General features: G+C 51.9%; 3 protein-coding genes across 4 annotated transcripts in view; 1 reads left to right on the plus strand and 2 right to left on the minus strand.

Annotated features, from left to right (window-relative positions):
* Positions 1-27: 27 nt before the first annotated feature.
* Positions 28-12,354, minus strand: TMEM127 (transmembrane protein 127). Of its 2 annotated transcripts, XM_026479872.4 has the most exons (4): positions 12,209-12,354; positions 11,465-11,782; positions 3,232-3,396; positions 28-2,480 (listed from the first exon to the last, which is right to left on the minus strand). In XM_026479872.4, exons 2-4 carry the CDS (start codon positions 11,706-11,708, stop codon positions 2,173-2,175), a joined length of 717 nt encoding a protein of 238 aa, XP_026335657.1. In that variant the 5' UTR covers positions 11,709-11,782; positions 12,209-12,354; the 3' UTR covers positions 28-2,172. The 2 variants fall into 2 exon arrangements, with proteins under 2 accessions (XP_026335657.1, XP_057164969.1); XM_057308986.1 differs by lacking the exon at positions 11,465-11,782.
* Positions 12,355-12,506: 152 nt separating this feature from the next.
* Positions 12,507-17,962, plus strand: CIAO1 (cytosolic iron-sulfur assembly component 1). Its single transcript, XM_026479858.4, has 7 exons — positions 12,507-12,830; positions 13,387-13,535; positions 13,689-13,800; positions 13,908-13,996; positions 14,232-14,433; positions 15,058-15,145; positions 16,021-17,962. Exons 1-7 carry the CDS (start codon positions 12,692-12,694, stop codon positions 16,259-16,261), a joined length of 1,020 nt encoding a protein of 339 aa, XP_026335643.1. The 5' UTR covers positions 12,507-12,691; the 3' UTR covers positions 16,262-17,962.
* Positions 17,963-19,473: 1,511 nt separating this feature from the next.
* The window catches only part of SNRNP200 (small nuclear ribonucleoprotein U5 subunit 200), a 29,219-nt gene continuing 25,814 nt past the window's right edge, over positions 19,474-22,878 (minus strand). The window contains exons 40-45 of the mRNA XM_026479844.4: positions 22,566-22,709; positions 22,286-22,462; positions 21,817-21,977; positions 21,618-21,699; positions 20,017-20,109; positions 19,474-19,909 (exon numbers count right to left, since the gene is read on the minus strand). Coding sequence (XP_026335629.1) covers positions 19,766-19,909; positions 20,017-20,109; positions 21,618-21,699; positions 21,817-21,977; positions 22,286-22,462; positions 22,566-22,709 — 801 coding nt within the window. The 3' untranslated portion in view covers positions 19,474-19,765. The remainder of the gene's footprint in view (positions 19,910-20,016; positions 20,110-21,617; positions 21,700-21,816; positions 21,978-22,285; positions 22,463-22,565; positions 22,710-22,878) is intronic.

Raw genomic sequence — 22,878 nt, forward strand, 5'->3', positions numbered from 1 at the left:
TGTGACAGAAAAATGACAGGGAGCCACTGGCATTTACATTCTTATTTGTAATTTGGTTTTTTTGTTTTGTTTTGCTTTTTAATTTTTTTTTCTAGAAAAAAAAAAACACAACCAGGGGAGTTTATATGACAAACTATCAGCGTCAGGATGGCAGGGGAAAAGAGAAAGGCCAGAGGTATGGGGAGCTAATAAAAAGTGGGTTCCGAATCACGTGGAACGGTCCACAGGGACATGTCTGGGTCTTCATGAGATGACTGGTCACTTTGGCATGCGTGTTTGGTGCCCGCTCTCTTGGTCGGCCTGCTTAGACACCCATGGTCAGAGAGAGCTGGCCACACCCTGGAGATCAGCCAAAGGCAAACTCAGACTTTACAGAAAGACGTTAAGACTTAATTTAGCTCCTTGGCTTTGTGCTCAGGTATCATACTGCAGTCTTTCTTGCCTAAGAGAAGAGCCTGGAAGAGTGTGAGAGTCACCCTGGGACACACTTCGGCATCACAGTGAACTCCTGGCAGCCGCTCACTCATGCACAGACATGGTCTTCACCTCCCACACAGGCATCTGTGCAGACATCCCCAGGCAGACTAGCTGAAGAAGGACGAGGGACGAGACAGTCCCTTTCTAGCCACAATTCAACAGTGGTATCCATTCTCCAGTCTTGCTCTGTCTATTGCCTGTGAAAGGAAACTGCGATCCAATCTGCTTTTCAGCTCAGCACTGGACACTGATTCCAAAGAAGCTTGACCATCTGGATCCACACTGAAGGTCTCTCAAGTTTCTCCCACTTTGCACCCCAGATCTCAGGGCAGAGTATTCAGCCAGACCCAGAGCCATGTGTGGCAAACGGGATCGTCAGTGATGGCTGCGCAAGAAAGAGCCAGTAGCATACTGCAAGACCAGAGTACATTCAAGAAGAGAGGAGGGGCATGCAGCAAGCTGTTGCCCCAAGTCACAGTCTAGGGCACACACTGAGCTTCTGAAGGACACAGCCAGGTCTGCTAGTCTGACGGGGGTGGTTCAGACACCTCACGCAATGGGACCCCACTGGCTGTGGTTCCTATGTGGAGAGTGGCGCATTTCCTGCCCCCGCTGTGGCTCCTGTTCCTGCACGGAGGCCAGGTTACATCTCAGTGCCACAGTCCTGAGGAGCACCACGCTGGCCAGCCAGCCAGGCCACAGTCCTCAGCCCCTCAGGGCCGACAGGGCTCTGGGTTCCACAGGAAGGGCCCGGGGAGCCGGGTCACTGTGGGGGAGGGATCAAGGGAAGAGGCTGCATTCTGCTGGGAGAGGTTCGGGGAGGAGCTGCCTGGCGGGGAGCTGTGGCCCAAAACACTGCTGAGCCAAAAGGAATGGGATAAATGTCTGAAAAAACGACAATAGTCTTGTCGCTAGTTTAAAAAGAGTATTGTTGCTGTTGGTTGGTTTTGTTTTTTCCTTCTAAAACCACTCACATTTTAAAAGGTGAAGGGGCTAGGGAGACTTGGCGCCCCCTCACTCTGATCCTTTAGGGGCACCAGGGCGCCTCAGGCCCATGCCAGCTGCTGCTCTCCTTGCCTGGGCTCCAGCCATCCAAGCAAGGGCAGGGTGGGGAGAGCACCGGCTCTGCTTTCCGATAGCAATTCCTTCTTCCCATAAAACCAGAACACGTGATGGGAAGTCCAAAGACTAAAGTGCAGAGAATTCCATGGAGCTGCGGCGCTCCAAGTAGGAATAGGGGTTGGGGATCAGTCCAGGGCTAGAGCGGTGGGACGAACACTGACTGTTATGAAGTGAACCTACAGGGCCCAGTCTCCTTTCCCTTTGGACCTGCTGACACTTCTATCTGGGAGTGCCTACCGTCAGCAGCTCCCCAGGGAAAGTCCCAGTTTCAAAGCTATGGCCCATGAAGGGAGAAAACTCGTATGACCATCCCTGGTTGGTAAGGACTAGTGACTGCGAAGGGACAGGAAGGTGACAAGAGCGGGAGACAGTGCATTATATAAAATCAGTGAATCCCAGGTTTTGAGAGCAGGGATACATGAACAACCCTAAAGGCAGAGTCTCTCCTGGGAAGGTTTGGTGAAATGGTCAGGATCCTACCAGTGAGGCCTGCTGGGGAGAGGAGCTCCTCTGGATGTGAGAGGTGCTGCAGAGTGGGGAGGGACTGCTGCAGAAGAAAGCCCTTGGCTGGCATTAGGGTGTGTAGGCCGGGGGCGGCTGGAATTGGTTGATGACCTCATACTCTGCTGGGTAGGGCTCGTTCTCCTCCATCTCGGAGAGCAGCTCCAGGGCCTGCTCCTCCTCCTCCGTAGGGTAGTGGCGCAGAAGGTTGGCTGCCGTGGCCAGGATTGAGGCTCCACCAGCTCCTGCCACCAGGTAGAAGCTAACAGCAAAGGTGACATAGACCTGGGAACCGTGGTACTTCTTATGTTGCTGCTGCTGGGCCAGGATGAGTTCGGAAGCCCAGTAGGAAAAGCCGATGACAGTGGCACACTGCAGGACTGGGGGACAGAGAGACAGCAGAGAAGGGGAGTTAGTAGGCACCCTGTAGCCAGGATGCTTAAAGAACTAACTGAGCCTCTCTCCCCAAACCGCATTCCCAGAGAACCTGCCTGGCCCCAGGCCCTGTGATGGGGAGTTTTCTTGGCCATGCGATTCTCGGCAGGGTCTGGGGCCAGAGTCTCTTGTCTCAAGAATTTGGAATTGGGATACCGGGCTGCTAGAAGTCACTGGGTGCTTGAAAGGGACAGACCAGGTCATGCAGTTTGGGGGCTGGAGTCAGCACCACCACAAGTCAAATCAACACACCAGCCCAGTCAGGAGGGAGAAGAGAAGCTGCATCTTAGCAGAGAAAGGGGGTGTGCAGGCAAGCAGGAAGGAGAGAATCCGATGAGACTATGCATTCCAGGGGAGACACAGTGAGACACCTGGTTCCTTCCCTGCTCGTTCTGGGCCCCATGAGCCCAGCTGAGCTTCAGCTCCAGTTCTTAGCACTGAGATTTCTTGTGGAATATTAACAGGATTCCCTCTCTACAGCTGGGCTGAGTGGGTTTGTGGTCCTGGCAGGCATACGCGCAAATGAAAAAAGCAAGCTGCTATCACAGTCCATTGCTTTGTGAAAGGCTAGAGCTGAAATGAGCATCTGGAACGGTGTCTGCTCACAGAAGCCCCTTCATCCCCACCGGCAACTCCAGACAGGGTGCCTCCACCCTGTGGCAGTTCCTTCCCCACGGTGAGCAGGCCCACGCTTACCTGTAAGGATGTGGGCGAAGGCATAGCGACGGGTGATCTTCAGAGCTGGATGCTTGGGTCCAAAGACATCTAGGAGGAATGCAGAGAGACTACACAGGATGCCCAGGAAGCAGAAGGCGGCGATGACCCGCAGGAGCAGTACGGTCTGGGGGTTCATGCAGAAATCTGTAGGGGGAGAACCAAATCGTCAGGGCCCAGGCAACACCCTGCTGCAGGAAGTCCTCCCGCCGGGAAGAGCCTGTCCCCCTCCACCACAGTCCTGGGGAACCTGGGGAGCGCTGGGGGCAGCAGTCTCGGCTCCTGTTCCCAGCTGGCCTGCAGAGGAGATAAACCACAGACAGGCTCCCATGCGCCTCAAGTCCTTCTTCCCTTTTCAACAAAATCACTCTAAGTGCAGGGCTCCACTCCCTTGTACTTGCCACACTCTGCTAACCATCTGTAAAGACCCTGACAGTTAGCCTGACATGTTAGCCCACTCTGCTCAAGCGTGCTTTAGGCAGCCAGGAACAGCCCACTGACTTCTGAGCCTCATGAGACAGCCAGAGAGGCCGTTTAATGCTGTCTATCTGGTCACTCATTCAGTCCCTTGTTCAGAAAGAAGTTGAAGCAATTTAGAGAACCGTAGAATTAAAAGTGCTGAATAAATTAGGAAAGATGATAGACTAGACCTTCACATTTATTTTTTCTCCCTTCTTGCACCCTACTAAAACAAAAGAAAAAAAATTAAAGGCATAAACCCACACAAAGAGGAAAGGGGCAAAACAAAATTCTGGAAACTGGAAATTAAAAGGAGTTGGACCTACTTAGAATGGACTTAACGGACTAGATAAGCCCCAGTGTAAGCCAGAAGTGGGAAAAGATAAGAAGCAACTAGTTTACACCACCAGAGCCTGACAGACTCAGAAACTGACAGCCCCCAATACCTTCTAAAGTGAGGGTGAAGCCATGCTCTACCACAATGAGGGCGTGAACCAAGAAAAAGGAAGATGCTCCGACGGGAGACCCAACATACAGAGAGTTCCCAGGGGCAAGGAGAAGGGAGGTCCCAGGATGACAACCGCACACCAGACACACAGAGCGAACTTCTAAGGTTTTTAACACCTTTTTCTTTTTTAAAAGAAAATTCATCTAGACAATACTGTCAGTCCCGTTTTGTATCTGTGTAAACTAGTAGCGCTCCCAGAAACACACAGAATAAAGACTGATCCAAAAAGAAACCATTTTAAGCTTTGATAAAAGAGAAATGGGCCTTAACTTCCTCTTTTTCCTCTAGTCCAGCCATGGGCAAGTTCTTCTTACATTGAGGCCATGGGTTGTCAACTGGTTTAGGAAAATTTGGAAAGGGCTGGCAGTACTTAGACTGTAGGCTCCTTTCCTGGGTCCTGATCTCAGGCTGAGAGGCTGTGGGGTCATGGTCACCACTCCAGTGTGCATGAAAATCACGGGTGCTGGCTGACAGCATGTTCCCAGGCCCCGGAGCTTCCGAGCTCTCCACCTGAAGCAGGGCCTAGGAGTCTGGATCTTAGCAAGCAGCCCATGGTAATTCCCATGCAAGCGGGCCAAGCCTTATGATGCAAGAAACACTGATCCTGAACCTAGAGGAAAGCAGAGTGTTGAAAAAAAAGTCCAAGAACCTGGAGAGGGGACCTGAACCCCACAAAGCGGGCTCAAACCAATGGACATTGGTATCACTGGGTCTTGGGCAGAGAGTCTGGCCTCCCAAACTGAAGAACCAGACCAGACATCGAGAGACTCTGGGCCTTTGTGACAGCATGCATTCCCTGCCTCAGGCTCAGAATTCACCAGGCAGATGTTGGCTGAGCCCACACAGGACTCCTATGCCTCGATCTGGCTGCAGGTCACCCGCTAAGCTGCCCCAGAACTATCTGTCACTCTCTTGTCAGCTAACCATCTGTTTTGGGCCCAGTCATCCAGCCTGGGAAATCATCTGCGGCCAAGAGGCTTGCCTGTGCGTTAGCGCTGCCAGCAACCAGGGCCAGCCTTCACTTAACCCAGCCCTGCAGAGCCTAAGACAGCTGGCCTGAAGGAGTCTAGAAACCTGGGGCCTCACTGAAAGAAAAGCTCCGGGAGGCAGACAGGGTTTCCTGCCTTTATCTGTATATTGTTAAAAGCTCCCTGAGATAGTTCATCTTGGGCTCCACATGGCACGTAGCAGGGACGGGCGGGACGAGTGTTCCAGCACATCCCAGAATAGCCTGAGCGCGGCAGGGTGGAAGGGCTTACATCACACCGCGCTGCGCGGGCTGTGTTCTGATTCCGGCCGCGTTACTTCACGGGGCCAGGTACTCTGAGTGCTGCTTTAATGGTGGTTCTCAAAAATCAACTAAATGTTAACAATTACTTTTTCCCCCCAAAGCCTGATTTATTTACGAGAGAGAGAGAATGAGCGAGCACACACAAGCGCAGGGGGTGGGGTGGGCAGAGGGAGAGAGAGTCCCAAGCAGACTCTGCGCCAAACATGGGGCCCGATGTGGGGCCCATCTCAGGACCCTGAGATCACAACCTGAGCCGAAACCAAGAGTGGGAGGTAAACCGGCTGCACCTCCCAGGCGCCCCAACAATTAGTTTTAACTGAAAAAGTAATACCCCAGGGCTTCAGACACTTTCTTCAGCAGCAGAGGGAGTACAGGATGTTCATTTGATTACTGTCCTTAAAAATGTACATTTATTATATATACTCCGATGTGTCTTGTGTTTCCTAATACTCTTATTTCAATACTAAGGAAAACCTGCACATGGTAAAAAGCTTCAGGGAGGACCTTCCTCCCTTTCCAAAAGTCCAACTGCCCCTCCCAAGAGACAAACATTGTTGGTCGTTTCCGGTGTACCCCTCCAGGAACAGCATGTGCACACAGATGGGTCGAATGTTATTTTAGTTGGGGCGCCTGGCTGGCTTAGTCAGTACAGTGTGTGACTCTTGATCTCGGGGTCGTGAGTTCCAGCCCCATCTTGGGCGTGGATCCTACTTAAAAAAAAAGATGTGATTTTAGTTAAGCCTCACTCCACTCTGGGGGATCCATCATACAGCTCAGATGAGGACTCAGAGACTCCGGGAGGTTAAGCGACTTCCTCCAGGTCACAGAGCGGAGTTCAGACTCCAAACCCGCATCAGGCTCCCTTGCATCATCGTGATGCTCGGACTCACCAAGCACCAGACTTCGCTGTTCCACTGTCCCCTGATGGAGATGATCAATCAAATCCTAAAGAGCTGTATTTGCATGAAGGTCAAAAGTGAATACGCGAGCTGTCAGTCATCCTCACAGCCAGCAGCTGCCGAGCTCACTAAGGAACAGTGGGAAGCATGAAACCTCTTCTAGGCCAGAAAGGTTTGGACGATTAAGCCAAGAAAAGTGCTCACACTGGGAATTTACTGGGCAAAACCTGCTTGGTGTGGTCTAGGCTTCTGCAGCCATCAGAGTCTGGCTCTTAGAAGCAGTGGGGACAGCAGAAAGGCACCAGACTGGGCACCAAATCCTAGACGGACCACAGACTATGTTACCTTGAGCAAGTCGCTTGACTGCCCTGCTCTCTCATCCAGCAGATGAAAGCCGTAACGCCTGCTCCCCATCCACAGGGGCGAGCTGACAGAGTCAGCTCACACCGCGCCAGGAATGAGCCCGCAGAGCTTGCCACTAGCCCGCTCCCGCGGCACGCCACTGGGACAGCCGGGCCACAGTTTTCCTCCTTCCGCCAGTACTTCGACCGCACACATCAGCCAGTGTGGGCCAGGCTGATGTGTGCAGAGCCCATTAAAGCCAGACTAAGAATCTGCCCCACCAGAGTGATGATGTGGTACAGAGAAGGAGCTTTTGACCCAAAATGCAAATGGGTTTTGTTTCAACATGACTGCCTTTCTCCACTCCAAAGCTGTGAGGGAACCCTCAGGCTTGGTGGGGAAGCCAAACATAAAATTCCCTCGGAGGCAGCCTCTCATCAGAGGGTCTCAGAGCACACAGAGAAGCCAGGCCGAGTTAGCCCAGACACACCCAGAACCCAGCTCTGACTCTCCTAGGGTCAGGCCCTCAACGTCCGTTTCTCTCTCCCCTGCCAGACATCAGTGCGGCAGGAGAGCAACGAACACCCACCGCCTCGAGGGCAGCTAAAGGGGACCAAACCCCAAGTGTGATGTGTGTATTACCTGCGGCGAGAAAGGTCACACGGGGCAAGGCCCTAATGTTAAATGCAGACAAGTGGGGCAGTGTACTACACTCTGGTAAGACACAGAACACATCCCATTCTCCAGTTGTGCTGTTTATTTTGGCCATTATTGCTGACTGTCCCCTCCAGTCACCAGGGACGAAGGCAGCTGCTGTGTAATAGGATCCCAAGGAACTGACTTTGCCCAAGGTCACTGGTGAGTCACCGGGCTGGATTTGTTTTGAAGGCCCTGGCTCTTCCTGTCTACCTGCCCATTGCTCTCACCCCCTCCTGACCCACACAGGCTGCAGGCAGGAAGGGTAAAGCGGCTTCTGGACAGTTCCCTTCTTCTGTCTCATCTCCCCTCCCTTCGCCCCTCAGTGGAGTACCTGTGATTTAGAGACCCTTCCCCATGGCCCAAATCCTTCTCAGCGCTCATCCATCCCACCTGCATAGCCCACTGGGACATTTTGGCTTCCAGACAGGTTTTTTTGTTTTTTTAAAGATTTTATTTATTTATTCGAGAGAGATAGAGACAGCCAGCGAGAGAGAGAACACGAGCAGGGGGAGTGGGAGAGGAAGAAGCAGGCTCATAGCGGAGGAGCCTGATGTGGGGCTCGATCCCATAATGCCGGGATCACGCACTGAGCCGAAGGCAGACGCTTAACCGCTGTGCCACCCAGGCGCCCCCAGACAGGTTTTTGACACAGGACTCCAACAGGGTCCTCTAGTGCCTGGCTGGGTATCACCACAGACACCAGAAGTCCTAGCAGAGCTGCCTCTGGGGACAGGCCCCGCAGGGCAGGTGCTAGGAGTGCCAGCTCCATTAGTCACTACCCAGCAGGCACACTGGCCCTTCCTGGAAGGGCCTTGCATTTCCAGTGGCTTGTTGTCAACTGTGATTCATTGACTTCAAATCCCAAACTTCCTCATTCTCCAAAGATGCTTCCTGAAGTTGTTGTCGGAGCTGCCCTTTGCTGGCCACACTTGATAGAGAGGGATTGGGGCTCAGAAGGAACAATTATCTGGGGCCCCCCTGCTTGGGGCCACTAGCAGTCTGAGCGTATCTCTGGACCTGGGCCCAGGGTGAGGAGCTGTGAGAGAAGCAGGCACCCCCTGGGGAGTGGAAGCATTCAAGACCAAATCTTTTGAGCCAGCCAGCATTTGCTAAAGCCTTCTGGGGCCCTGCAAATGCCAGCGGGAGGGTGAGAGGCTTTGCCTCAGGATCACCAACTTGAGCCAGAATGTTGAGGCAATGAGGGATAAGAAGCACAGCTTTGGCTGGGCTTGTGAGAAAAACTCCACCAGAATGGGGAAATAAGCAGCCTTGGACAACTCTGACAGAAGGAAAAAGAAACCTAGAGCGCACTGAGGTGCGATGGTAAGAGTGGAGTCCACGCCACGCACACCAGCTGTTTGCCTCCAAGTCCGTGGTACCCGACCTCCCTGAGCCTGTGACCCTCGTGAAGTGGAGATGGGGACAGCACCTCCCAAATAAAGGTGTTTAGGAGAAACTAAAGCCAGACATGGAGTGTGCTTCGCACAATGCCTGGCACTCGGGCAGGGGACTGAGAAACAGGAAGACACTGCTTGAGGCCTGCCAGCCCTGCCCACCCCCCTTCACCTGCAGAGACCTGAGAGGTCTGTTTTCCCTCTGTAACATCTATTGCCATCAGATCTGTGCCCTCCTGAGATAGAAAACATCCCAGGCTTCCATGTCAGGACATGGGTTTGGCCCTAAGGATCAATATAATCACACAGGAGAGCTCGTGTCTAGAGGCCCACTGCGCAGCAAACCCAACAGGTACAGAGTAAAGGAAGAGAAGCTATCAGGGACCTAATTCCTTGCCTTCCTCTGTCATGGTTTGTGAGGTACCACTGTCACCTCTTTTATTAATGAACACCCGTGTGTTCCTAGCTTGCAACAGCCAAGAAGACGGCCACAGAAAAGCAGGTTGAAACTATCCATGGGTTGGGGCGCTTGAGGAGCAGAGCGTCTGACTCTTGGTTTCAGCTCAGGTCATGACCTCAGGGTCGTGGGCCTGAGCCCCCTGTTGGGCTCCACGCTCAGTGCAGAGCCTGCTTGTCCCTCTCCTTCTGCCCCTCCCCCCTCAAATAAATAAAATCTTTGAAAACACACACAAAAAAACTATCCACAGATTAAGATCCCTAAAGACATGAATAAATGTAATAAAAAGATTAAGGCAACATGCTTTATAAAAAACAAAATCTGGCTTAAAAAACTTCTTAAAAAGGGCAAATATTACATAAACAAAGAAGAACCTGCATGAAGAATTTATTTTTATTTTTCGAATGCCTTTGACAAGGGTGCACTCCAAAGTGGAATACTCATGAAGTCATTCTCCGTGACACTGAAGTAAAGCAAAGGTTAACAAGCACACGAGACAGCATCATTTTATACTGGAGTCAACAGACACGAGAAGCCTCAGCTATGCCCCGAGCTCTGTGGCCCTGGACAGATCACTTCACTTCTCTGAGCCACAGCTTCCTGGACCTCTGAAATAAGAACATGGGATCACAGTGCCTCTCCCTCCATCACACGAATTTTGTGAGCCTCCCCAGGAATGATCTGAAAGCGAGAAGCACCATAAACTCTCTCCCAGTTGCAGGTGATACCACATTCTTGAAACACTGCAACAGCAAGGGATCAATGGCAAAGACCTGGATAAAGTGGTGGAAAGGCAGCAGCTGTGCTTCAAAGAAGGCAATTTGCCGAGGGAAAAACCATCCAGACTCCACGCAAGCATGGTGGCCTTTCTACCACCAGCTACAGGCCAGACAAAAGCTGTATGTCACAAAGCCTCCGGCATTGTGTGTGTAACTGGGGTCTTAATGAGCCAAACCACCAAAGGCCATCATCATGGTGAAATCTGGAAATAAACCAGACACTCCCATCCTGTTCTCTACAAAATTATCCTAAAGCCTTAAAAACTCAGAGATGCAAAACAGCAAGAGAACTCTTAGAGAAAGACAACATTAGGCTACAAGGTCAGGGTTTTTCAGACTAGACCCGCAGAAGTGGTATATAATCCAAAGCACAGAAGGGAATTTGACCTTTTCACCGAATCCCAGTGCCTGAATCCTTACAGAGGCAATGCGAAGATATCTAACACTTCCGGTACATGGGGCAGTAAACATTTGGAATGCATCACAACCCGGGGGTGGTCCAGGGAGAAAATATGAAGACCTTCATAAACGGTTCAAAAGACCTTGGGGGTGATGAACTGTGCTGTTACTAAAGGCTTCTTGAGGTCCTCTGACCATTTTTGGGGTCAGGCATGTGCAGTCCTGCCCTCACAACACACATCCTTTACTCTTTCCTGGAGACAGGACTGGGTAGGATGACCTATGGGGCTCCCTGGAACAGCCCCCCTCTCCCACCCCACCCCCATACTGGCCTCCTCTGTGCCCAGTAAAGGGAACAGTCCCTTTCTCCTTTTCTCTGCCTACCTAGCTAGGAAGCAGGATGATGAACAAAGCAACCTGACCTCGGTCAAGCCCACCTGTAAAAGTTCCAAGAGCCAAATTCCAATTGTTTTACTGAGAGTGGCACTGGAACTGACTTCTGGCTATTGAAAATGCCATAGACACCCTTTCTCTGTAGCAAAAATCCAATTATAGCAGAACTCAAAAATATCTTTTAAAGTCTAGCCACATTAAAAGTTCCTCTTCCTCCCTCCATCAGGCTGCCCCAAAGAAATCTTTCTATATCTCATAGGTTCCTTAGAAGGGTGCAGCTCATTGTCATGCCTAGCACCCGTATCTGTTCTCGATATACAGCGCCCTTCCCTCGGCAGAATCCGAAAATAGCAGCAGTCCAGATTAGCATGGCGTGAGAAGTAGGTGCCTGGCTGAATAACATCAGAATTAATGAGGGGCCAGACCCCAAACAGAGCCACCTGGTGGGCATGAACACCCAGCAGGAATGGGGTTGTTTCCTTCAAGCCAAGTGCCTGCTCCTGGCTCTCTCTGCTCCAGCCCGCACCATATTCCGCTCTCAGCCAAGGAACCTCTATCTCTCAGAAAGAAGAGGGCCGGCGCGCAGCGCCCTCACCTTTCAGCAGGTCCGGGTGCACGTAGCCCAGCACGTCGGAGACCCCCAGCTCCTGGCGGGAACAGGTGCCACCGTGGATGTGCAGCCAGGCAGGCTCGGCGAGGGCAGTGCACAGCGCGGTGATGGACAGGGCACCCGGCAGAGCCGAGGCCAGGCTACGCTCCGGCTGCTTGGGCAGAGCGCTGCCTCCCGGGCTCCTCCGCCGGCGCCCGCCGGGCAGCCCTGCGCCTCCGGGGGCGTACATGCCCGGGGCCGCCCGCCGTCGCTCCGCGGTCGCTGCTGGTCGCCGCGGACCTCCGCAGGGCGCGCTGAGCCTGCCTGTCCCGGGGAGGAGAGCAAGGCGCTGGGTTCACAGAAGGGGAGGCCGGCACAGCGCTGTCAGGGCCCACACCTGAGGATAGGGGGTGGGACCTGGGGCCAAGCACAGACAGGAGGGCTGCAGGGAGTCGGGGCGGGGGGGCAGGGGGCGGGGACGGGGCCCCTGGAATGGGGCTGCGGAGGTGTGGAATAGGGACCCGGAGAGGGCTGCGAGCCGGCCAGGACCTGGGCAGACCGAAGTGGGGGCGCCGGTGTCGGCTACCGATTCGAGAGACACCCGGCTCCGGGGTCTCGGCCAGAGAGTGCCGAAGGGTCGAGGACCAGACTGGGCCGCGGGGATCGGGGATCCGGGATCTGGGAACAGTGCTCTGGGGTGCGACCTGTGGCCAGGAAGGACCCTCCCTCACACCGACCCCTGTTCCTCACCGGTCAGCAGGCCGCAGGGCCGGTATGGCGCCGCTCCGTTCCGTCACGGGCTCCGCAGCTGCCTGGGGCAGAGTGATCCCAGGCCCTAAACCCGCAACGCCCGGACCGACCCGGGCCCAATCCACTTCCGGCTTCCTCCACCTCTGCCTCCGCCTCCTCCGGCACCCCGCCCCGTCCCCCGCGCGCGTCACAGCCTGGGCGCGCCGCCGGCTCCCTGCGCAGGGCCTCACGGGACTGGTAGTTCGAAGCTGCCCAGCGGTGCTTGCCGCTAGGGGGTGGCAAGCTGACTACAACTCCCAGAGGACAGCGCGGCTGCAGCCGCGGGCACTTCAGTTCCCAGGAAGACCCGGGCCCTCGAGCGGAAGCGGCGAAATCTGACGGCCGTCGGAGGCCGGAGTGGGCGTCGCGGGCGTTTGTACCGTGGGACTCGCCTTCGGCACGGCCGCCTCTGCCCACTTCCTCCACACCCTGCTCTAGGCCGCCATGAAGGACTCGCTGGTGCTGCTGGGCCGCGTCCCGGCCCACCCGGACTCCCGCTGCTGGTTCTTGGCCTGGAACCCCGCGGGAACCCTGCTGGCGTCGTGCGGTGGTGACCGTAGAGTCCGCATCTGGGGCACGGAAGGTCAGGCCCGGCCTCGCTGCACGACCCCTGCTGCCTAGGGTTCAGCGTGCGCGTAGTGTGGGTGCCGGGCTCAGGGAGTGCGCAGCCTTTGGGGCAAGCCGACCTGAATGAGGTTACAGTCCATGGGGGAGGAGGGAGAAGCCGCGTTCAAGTTAGACGTTATCCACTCTGGGAAAGACTTTTTGGGCGAGGGAGTCGGCAAGTATTGAAAGCAAACTCGTCAATGGGCTGGAACTGTTGAGGGAATTCTGATAGTTGCTGAGACCGGAAAAGGAGGAGAGAAGGGTGGTAGGTAGCAGAGTAATTTGCGACCTAGTGTGAAGTTTAAATTTTATCTTGAGGGCATTTGGGAGCCATTGACAGTTTTAAATCAGAAAAGTGACTCCTCAGATTTGTTTTAGAAGGATGCCTGCAGAGGAAGTAGAGGAAGTAGTCAGTTACTGGTTTCTGAAAGCATGTTGTTAATAACATACACCTATTGAGCCCAGCTTGGCTCCGGGCCTCTGCACCTTCTTGTGCACCCAGCTCCAGAGCTTGGCCTGTCCTTTGCTTTTAGGTGACAGCTGGATCTGCAAATCTGTCCTTTCCGAAGGCCACCAGCGCACTGTGCGGAAGGTAGCCTGGTCTCCCTGTGGCAATTACCTGGCCTCTGCCAGTTTCGATGCTACCACTTGCATTTGGAAAAAGAACCAGGATGACTTTGAGGTAACCAGGCTGGATGGGAGCAGGATTGTTGCCTTTTTGCTCCCCAGGGCTGGTTCAGGAACCTAAGCCAACCTGGGCTAGCTCGACTGTACCTATGAAAAGAACGCCAGGGATCTTAGTTGCTTGATTCTTGTTCCTCTTCCCTTTTCACAGTGTGTAACTACTCTGGAGGGCCATGAAAATGAGGTCAAGTCAGTGGCCTGGGCCCCTTCTGGCAACCTCCTTGCCACTTGCAGCCGAGATAAGAGTGTGTGGGTCTGGGAAGGTGAGTCTGGATCCTTCCAGATGCAGTCGGGAGCCAGTGAATAGACATCCTCCTCTGTGTCCCTGATAGGGTCAGCTCGTGGGCTCCTTTCTTTTTCCCTCCCACAGTTGATGAAGAAGATGAGTATGAATGTGTCAGTGTCCTCAACTCTCATACACAGGATGTCAAGCATGTGGTTTGGCACCCAAGCCAGGAGGTAAGAGTGAGGTGAAGTACCTTGGTGGGAAGGAATTTTGGTGTGGAGGGTTGTACTCAGCCTTCCTCTGCTCTCAGCCTCAACCTTTTATGGGGATCTCTATCTGTGAACAAAAGGCATTATTAATCCTTTTATAGAGACAGATCCCTGGGACTGTCGTAGCTGGGAGAGGTATTGGAACTATAGGCACTTCCTAAGCCCTATAGACAAGTGCTGTGTTCCCGCCTCCCCTCAGCTGTTAGCCTCTGCCAGCTACGATGACACGGTGAAGCTCTACCGGGAGGAAGAGGATGATTGGGTATGCTATGCCACCCTGGAAGGCCATGAATCCACTGTGTGGAGCTTAGCCTTTGACCCCAGTGGCCAGCGCTTGGCATCTTGCAGTGATGACCGTACTGTGCGTATCTGGCGCCAGTATCTACCGGACAACGAGCAAGGTGAGGGGCCAGAGAGCTAAAGGAGACTCCTCTCTCATGAGAGAGAGGTCGAACACACAGAGATGAATCAGAGCAAATTGGAGTAGAAAGGGAGATGTGCTACGAGAGGGCTCCCGAGCCAGTGCTGGCAGAGTCAGGGAAGGCTATGTGGAAGAGGAGCCATTTCATGCGAACTTGAAAGTGTGTATAGGATTTTAAGACAGGAAAAACTTAACAGAAGAGACTTTTGGGTGAAAACAGAACAGAATGAGCAAAGGCATTGAAGGTGCAAAAGCCTAGATTTACACCAGGGACCGTGATTCCTTTAGATGGAGCAGAGGGTATAAAGGATCTGGGGAGTGGGTTGGGTGGCTGAGCTGGTTGGTGGCCTTAAAAGTCAGGCTAACTAGTCAGACATAGTCTGCGGCAAAAAGTTTTTAAAGAACAGGGCCGTGCCTTCTGAGAATTCTGTAAAAATCCCTGCCTGACCACAGTATGTAAGGCAGATCAGTAAGGATGGGGACGGAGGAACCAAAATGAGTCCTCGTGATTGAAGGTGGGGGTGAGGGAGGGCAGATGAGGAGCTCCTCCCAAGGTGCCCAGGACACGGACCTGTGTGAGGCTCAAGAGAAGTCTGTTGTGCAGGGGTGGCGTGCAGCGGCTCTGACCCCAGCTGGAAATGTGTCTGCACTTTGTCAGGCTTCCACTCCAGGACCATTTACGACGTGGCTTGGTAAGACCTCCATCCCCACACCCACCCGTTTGGAGAGATTTTAGAGAAGACAAACCCCCGTGGTTCTGTCTACCACCTTGGGGAGTACTTGGACTGCAGGGCAGCTGCCTTCATTTCTGCAGGCCAGGCGGACTGTCTGCCCTGCTGGTCTAGGGCCGGCTGGCCTGAGGTTCACAGGAGCAGAGGACAGACTTACAGACGCAGGCCTGTACCTACTTCAAGATCACAGGCTGTGAGAGCAGCACCAGCCTTGTGTTGGGGAAGGGGGGGCGTGTCACACAGCCTCATACATCCAGAAATGTTATTCTTGAAATTGGATTCCTGGCTGCAGTTTTTATGATTTGGTAACACTGACTCTCCCCTTAATGGAGTCTAGGAAAGCCATACTATTCATATAGGAGAGTGGTCAGAGGGCAGTTCTGGCCGCAGGAATCTATCTGGAGGAAATAATCCTAGACGAGGAAAATAGTGATGTGCATCTAAGCTGTATTTATATTAGCAAACATTTGGGAATGACAAAAGTGACCTTAGGAGAAGTACGGTGAAAATCAACGGCCCATTCCTGTGAAAAGAAATAGTTAAGAACGACTTGCGATAAGGGAAGCTGCTTGGGCTAAGTGAGCAAAGTGCAGTTCAGAATCAAGGAGTTTTTTGGGTTGACTGGGGAAACCTCACCTAGATGGCAGCACTCGAAGAATTAGGGGGTGATGCCTGTGGCCTTGCGTTAGTTAGGGAAGCTCTTCAATAATGGCCTTTGAGCTGAGGCCTGCTGTTTGGGAAGAGCTGCCCAAGGACAGTAGAACCGATCTCTTGTGCCTGATCCGCCTCGTTGGGGAGGGAGGAGCCACACTCACTGATGCACACGTTCCTCCCAGGTGTCAGCTGACAGGGGCCCTGGCTACAGCTTGCGGGGATGATGCCATCCGTGTGTTTGAAGAGGATCCCAGCTCAGATCCACAGCAGCCCACCTTCTCCCTGACAGCCCACTTGCCTCAGGCCCATTCCCAGGATGTCAACTGTGTGGCCTGGAACCCTAAGGAGCAGGGGCTTCTGGCCTCCTGCAGTGATGACGGAGAGGTGGCCTTCTGGAAGTATCACCGACCAGAAGGCATCTGAGCCACCTTGACTCTGAACAGAATCATGGTTCCCCAGAAAATGTCTTAAGACTTTCCCAGCCCCAAGAGGACCAGGAGGAGCATCCTTGACCTTCGTCTAACTTGGCTCTCTTCCATTCAGACGTGGGTAGACGTGCAGAGCCACAGAACCACTCCCTCTTCCCCTCCTATGACATGCAGCCCTCGGTGAAGAGCTACAGAACTTCAGTGCGTTGTGGTTATGCTACAGCTTTTGCTTGCTTGAGGGCACAGTGTTCAGTTTTGGGGGGTGCCTAGAGTCTTTATAACCACCTTATCTCTGTGTAGAAGGGGGTACATCTTAGCCTTTTCAGAAACAGGAAGCTTTCTAGAAATAGGTCATCTGAGTCCCAAGTCCTATTTCATAAGGACATTCACAGCTTAAAAGAATTCCATGGCGAGTGCTTTTCTAGAAATAGGTTCTGCCTTCCTTATTTCTGGGTAGATCCTTACATTTTAGACATTCAGTACTGCAGGACATTTTTTAATGTAGGCTGGTTTAGAGTAAGACATGCTTCTGCTTTCCCTTAGAAACGCCGTTGTGTCTTCTGTGCAGGTATGCTGTGGTGGCAACTGCGAATGCCGAAAAATAAATGGGGAAGGGCGTGAACCCTAAGAGGGAGTTACTACTGGCTACAGGCCATACATTCTCAGTGGGGCTGAAAGTCGGTTCTTGGGTGGGAGGCATGAAAATATTAGAGACCATAATTTGTGGCTAATGAACCACCAGTATTAAATTTTTGTGGTGGAGGCAAATAGAAAAAAGACCTAATAAGGCTCATTAGGGGCATGATAATGAAAAAAGGTAGAGAACCACTCCTTAAGCTATCACTTCTTCGATCTCATTCAAGTTGTCCTCTGAAAGTCACTTCCAAATGGGTTTTGACTTGAGGACTGTCCCCAGAGCTACAGCCTTCACCTGATTGTTTATACCACAGAAATCAGGACCTTAGGTTTTGGAAAGACAGCCAGGGCGGTGCCTTGCAGTGGCTCCCGCTGTGGTTCCCGAGAGCCTTTCAGGGGACCTGTGCGGTCAGCTGTGGCAGGAATCAAGGCAGTGGCACCTCATACTAGTGGCCGTCGTCTTCACTGCCTTGCCCTCACGGTAGAAACCGTGGCAGCCTCGTTTACAAATGCCCTGGATAGAACCCACTAAACACTGTTAAATCTTGACCCGAGAACACAAGCTAACACGCCGGCCATGGAAAGCAGGATAAAGCCCTCCTGCCACACACTGAAGTAAGGCTGTCCTGACAAAAAGCAGTTGTGTAAGCTGAACTGTCTTCGTGGCCCCATTTTGACTTGAAAAAATTAGCAAATTACGTTAGTTAGACTTGGCTTACCTGGCAGACATTTTCTGGGACATGGATGGAGTGAGCCTTTCGCGTCAAGGGAAACTGGTAGTGTTGCCAATGAAACAATAAAGCTCTTAAGCAAAAATTAGAATTTTCGAAACCTTGTATTGCCACCGTGAGCTTGACATCTTCCCAGCGCTTGCTTTTCTGAGGAGACTGGTGGTATTAACAGATGCAGTCTGTATGATGAAATGTGTCATTTGGAAGATCTGCCGAAATCAGTGAACCAACATTTTCCAAATGACTAATGCATGATATTATGAAATCTTTCATGGTTAAGAAATTCATTCAAAGTGTAAGACCAAACAAATAAAATGTTTTAAAAAGCAGGAGGGTGGTGGTGCCTGGGTGGCTCAGTGGGTTAAACATCTGCCTTCTGCTCAGGTCACGATCCCAGGGTCCTGGGATCGAGCCCCGTGTCACGCTCCTTGTTCAGCAAGGAGTCTGCTTCTCCCTCTCCTTCCCCTGCTTGTGCTCTCTTTCAAATAACATCGTAAAAAAAAAAAAGCGTAAGACCAGTGGTTTTTTGGGGGTTTTTAAAAAGATCTGAGAGAGACACACAGCACAAGTGGGAGGGACAGAGGCAGAGAATCTCAAGCAAACGCCACACCAAGCAGAGCCCAACGTGGAGCTCTATGTCATGACCCGGACATCATGACCTGAGGTGAAACCAAGTCAGATGCCTAAGTGACTACACCACCCAGGCGCCCCAAGACCAGTGGTTTTAATGCAACAGAGTAGAGCAAGTTTATTTGATAAGGTTGTAGATTCCACACTGCCTTTAAAAAACTCACTTGTGGAGTCTCAGTGTAATATCAAACGGCTAATTACCTGAAAAGGCTTTAAAAACCCTTGTCTGGTTTCGTATCTGTGTAAAGACAGTTCTAGTTCATTTGACGTCAACAAATACAAAATTACAGGAATAGCTATGAGAATGTCTTTCATTACAGCAGACGTGACCTAATGAGATTTGTAAAAATGTAAAATGCTGTCTTCTCCCCGGATTTGTTTCAGAAGGTATTTTTCATAAAATATTAAGTTACCAAGGCACCTGGGTGGTCAGTCGGTTAAGCGTCTGTCTGCAGCTCAGGTCATGATCCCAGGGTTCTGGGATAGAGCCCCGCATCAGGCTCCCTGCCCCACGGAGAGAGAGGCCTGCTGCTCCCGCTCCCTCTGCCGCTCCTCCTGCTTGTGCTCTAATTAAAGAAATAAAATCTTAAAAATTATTTTTAATGCATTAAATTGTTTTAATCCCTAATATAGTAAACATCAATAGATATAACCAAGGTGATAAAATATCTTTGGGGGTATTTTTTGTCATGTAAAAGGGGTCCTAAGATCCTATTACTTGAAAACTGCCGACCTAGAGACACTATGCTTGAAAATTATCTTCCAACTTTATGCACATTTATTCCTAAACAACAGAAGGCAAGAATCTGAAGAGGAAAATTTGTAAATGCAGATCACAGAATTGGTTTACCAAGACTGGGCCACACCCAGCTGGTGTGTTCTAATCTCCTTTCTGGTACTGCCTCCTTATGGGAGGGGACACTGCAGATCTTGGGAGACTCGAGTTCAGTGTTAGTTCCTACAGTAGTGCTGATATCTGGGTAACAACAGAGGTGGGAGAAAAGGGCATAACTCTGACAGCTATCTAACCTTGTTCCCTCTCTACACTGACAGGAAAGGCTGCAGGTGACAGCCCAACTGAAGAGCAGACTTGTCCTCTAGAAGTATTCATTATGAGCAAGTTCAGTGGCTAAAAATCCAAATGTTTTTGGCCAAGGGCCTTAGGCAGAGAAAAGAAACTTTAATTTGGGAACACTGCAAAGACAAACGGTTTTTCCAAGTTATTTTATTAGAATGTCTGACAAAAGGAACTACACAGAACATGCCTAAAAATGCTGTACATAGTTTATGCTCGACAACTACAGGACACCTGCAGACACTGGATCCCAAGTCTAGACGGCAAGGGAGTAAGAGGGCCAAGTAGGAGAAGGGGGCTGGGACGGCACCTGCACTGACTGGCCAGATGGCACAGCAACAGCCCTGGTCCCCACGTAACTGTACGTGTTCCTAACTCAGGTGCAATTCTCTCCTCTTGGTAAGAGTACGTGCAAGCGCCTCTGGACTCAGTCCGAGTCACTGTCTGTTTCCGCTTCCTTCACGTCCACACTGAATTTGTATTCCTGGTCACATCCCATGTAAGCATCACTCATGAAATACAGGGTGTAGTTGTGGGCACCAGTGGCTGGGGCCACAAAGTCAAGCTTCACCTAGAGAAAGCAGGCAGAAATCAGGGCGAGCAGATGTGGGGTGGGGAGGGCAGAGTTCTCACCCTGACCCCATCGCAGAACAAATGCTGGGGCCAGTGTTCACTCACCTTGGCCTTCTGCTGCAGGGTCAGCCTCTTGATGGAGATGAGGCTGTTGGACTTGGCATCGCCGATCACTACCCACCAGCCCTCTTCACGTTTCTGCGGTGACCAAGAGCCAAGAATTTCAGCATGTAAAACGCGATGGCCATGAGACCATGAGAATGGTTACAAAAGTAGGGAAATAAAAACCAGACAGAAAGCTTTCTAAAATTTCCTCCTGGCAGGGGGGGTGTCTGGGCAGCTCAGTCGGTTAAGCGGCCAACTCTTGATTGCAGCTCAGGTCATCATCCCAGGGTCCTGGGATCGAGACTCATATCCGTTCGGATCCTCACTCAATGGGGAGTTGGCCTGAGATTCTCTCTCTCCCTCTGCCCCCCCACCCCCGCCACCACACTTGCTCTCTCTAAAATACATAAATAAGGGGCGCCTGGGTGGCTCAGTCAGTTAAGCGTCTGCCTTTGGCTCGGGTCACGATCCTGGGGTCCTGGGATCAAGCCCTGCACTGGACATCCTACTCAGCGGGAAATCTGCTTTTCTCTCTTCCTTTGCCCCTTCCCCTCGCTCGTGCTCTCGCTTGCTCTCTCTCAAAATAAATAAAATCTTAAAAAATAAAATAAAATACATAAATCTTTTAAAAAATGAAATAAAATTTCCTCCTAAAAGACAATTTGGTGTAACAAAGACTTTCGAAACGGTCAAAAAGTTATTTCAAATGAACTGTTTTTAAGTGGATGAACTCACTATTGGTTCTGGCTCATTTCCTTATTTATTCCAAAATACCTCCTCCTGACATTCAGCGTTTGCCAATGAATCCAAGATTCCACTATTAGAGATCTAGTCCTTGGGGCCCGGCAGCGGAGTTCCTGAGACCCCTTTAAGTAAAAAGTACCCATGGCAGATAAGCAAAACCAGCTGACATGGAGAAAAGCCCGCCCCAGACAGGATCCACAACAGGCCATCCCTGTCTGAAAGTCCAAGTATTCCAGTTTAAAGCTCTCTTTCCCCAGAGCCTATTAAACCACTAGTTTGTAAAATGAAACATTACAGTGTAGCTTGTTTCTGCTTTCGGTCCTCAAATATTCTCTCATATACGGGATCAGATTTTCTTTCAGGTGGTAAAGAACCAAGTAACTGGACGCCGAGTGAAGTGGCAGTGAGAAAGGAGAAGAAACACCAACTAGAAAAGCCCAACTATCCCGGAGTCGTTTAAAAAAAAATTCATCTTAACAATCACAGAGACTAACAATACTGTATAACCGATGTTTTTAACAATGACCAGTCACCTGAATTGTCTTCCAGCGCAACAACCACCAAACCACCCATGGCCCCAGTATTAATTCTCAGCCTTGTGTCTCGTCATTACTCTAAACTTCCTTCCCCCACTGACAATGTACGCTTGAACTCTGAACGCGAGCCAATGGATAAAGCCTCCAGAAGAAACCTCGTACTGCTACTTAAAAATGGAGCTCATTTGAGATACCTTTTGACAGTTTTAACGTCTTAGTTAGATCCAACTGTCTTTCAGGAGGAAATTTCAGGAAGTTTTCTACCTGGTTTTCATTCATTTCATTTCTACCTGGTTTTCCTGTCCAGCTACTAGGACCCACCTGCGGAAAGAGAGGCGCGATCACAGGGCCTGTGACTTCCTCCTCTCGCTCCAGCTGCACCAGCACCACCACCGGCCCACCGCTGCAGGGAGAAGGGCAGGGCGGCGCGTCAGCACCGAGGCAGTGGGGTCGGAGCGCACCATCACGCCGGGCCCAGCAGGGACCCCGGGGGCAGGGCGCCCGGCCGGCCCAGGCTCACCTGCGGATGCTGTCCTTATCCACCACTTCGTACGAAAGCTCGATGTTAGGGTAGCGGTTGCAGAAGCGGGCCACGTCTGCGATCTGGCTGTCGGACAGCTGCAGCAGCGCATTTCGTTCTTCGTCTTCCATCTCCATGATGTCAAACACGCTCTCCACTCCCTGCAGTGGGCATTCAGAGGTCAGGGAAGGAGAGCACATACTAACAGCAAATGAAACCTGGCTCCAAACAGCTGCTAATTTTCCTTCCTGTGCCATCAGATCATGTAAAGACACGGCTTCAGGAAGAACGCAGCCCACGACTGTACACTGTCAGGCTCTCCAGTATCTCAGTATGTAACACCCTCAGAGAAACTGAGAAACTCCAACTCTCCCTACCGTGACTCACCTCCCACAACCCCTTCAACTGCCCCCACCTCCCAGGACACTTAGCTGAGCCGCCCAGCCGTCCAGGTCCAGACCCAGCTCACCTTGTCTGTGCAACGTTTAATATGCTCCGAGGTGAAGTGCGGCAGCTGTTTCAGGTAGGAGTCCTTGGACCACATGGCCTGGGTGACCATCTGGGCCAGCTCCATAGCTGCCAGAGCAGGGCTAAGCCACCCGTTGCTGGAAAGGACATCCACACAGGCCTGGATGAGCCGGATTGCCTGAACAGGGATAGGAGTGCAAGAGAAGGCATGGTTGGAACCGCGACTTCATAGGCCACCCCTGGCCCCTCCGCTCCACGCCCACACCTGCACCCACACCTACCTTGCTGAGGATTTCCTCTGTATCCGACTGCAGCTCAGCGCTCAGCTGCATGCGGGACAGGTGAGCTTGCAGAAGCAGGTTGGTCTTGACATGCGGGTCATTGAACTTCGGGTTATTCAGCTTGTGGGGGACCTTCTGAGCCAACTGGAGGGGGAAGAAAAATAGCTGGTGACGAACCTGAGAACAGCTCTTGGGCCCAAAGCACCACCTGCCCCAAGCTCACAACCCTTCAAAACAGAGAAGTGTGGGGGATATGTTGGGGTCTTCTTGTGCTGACAAGGACACCATGTGCTCTGGGCACACAGGCCAAGTT

The sequence above is a fragment of the Ursus arctos genome, unplaced genomic scaffold (assembly GCF_023065955.2).
Source record: "Ursus arctos isolate Adak ecotype North America unplaced genomic scaffold, UrsArc2.0 scaffold_8, whole genome shotgun sequence".
Lineage (NCBI taxonomy): Eukaryota > Metazoa > Chordata > Mammalia > Carnivora > Ursidae > Ursus > Ursus arctos.

Excerpts from the sequence above, each read along its gene's own strand:
- TMEM127 (XM_026479872.4), bottom strand. The coding sequence starts at position 11,708 with ATGTACGCCCCCGGAGGCGCAGGGCTGCCCGGCGGGCGCCGGCGGAGG. Across the intron at positions 3,397-11,464 it reads GCACCCGGACCTGCTGAAAG|ATTTCTGCATGAACCCCCAG; the intron begins GTGAGGGCGCTG and ends CTCCCCCTACAG. Across the intron at positions 2,481-3,231 it reads CTTCGCCCACATCCTTACAG|TCCTGCAGTGTGCCACTGTC; the intron begins GTAAGCGTGGGC and ends TCTGTCCCCCAG.
- CIAO1 (XM_026479858.4), top strand. The coding sequence starts at position 12,692 with ATGAAGGACTCGCTGGTGCTGCTGGGCCGCGTCCCGGCCCACCCGGAC. Across the intron at positions 12,831-13,386 it reads CCGCATCTGGGGCACGGAAG|GTGACAGCTGGATCTGCAAA; the intron begins GTCAGGCCCGGC and ends CTTTGCTTTTAG. Across the intron at positions 13,997-14,231 it reads TTTGGCACCCAAGCCAGGAG|CTGTTAGCCTCTGCCAGCTA; the intron begins GTAAGAGTGAGG and ends GCCTCCCCTCAG.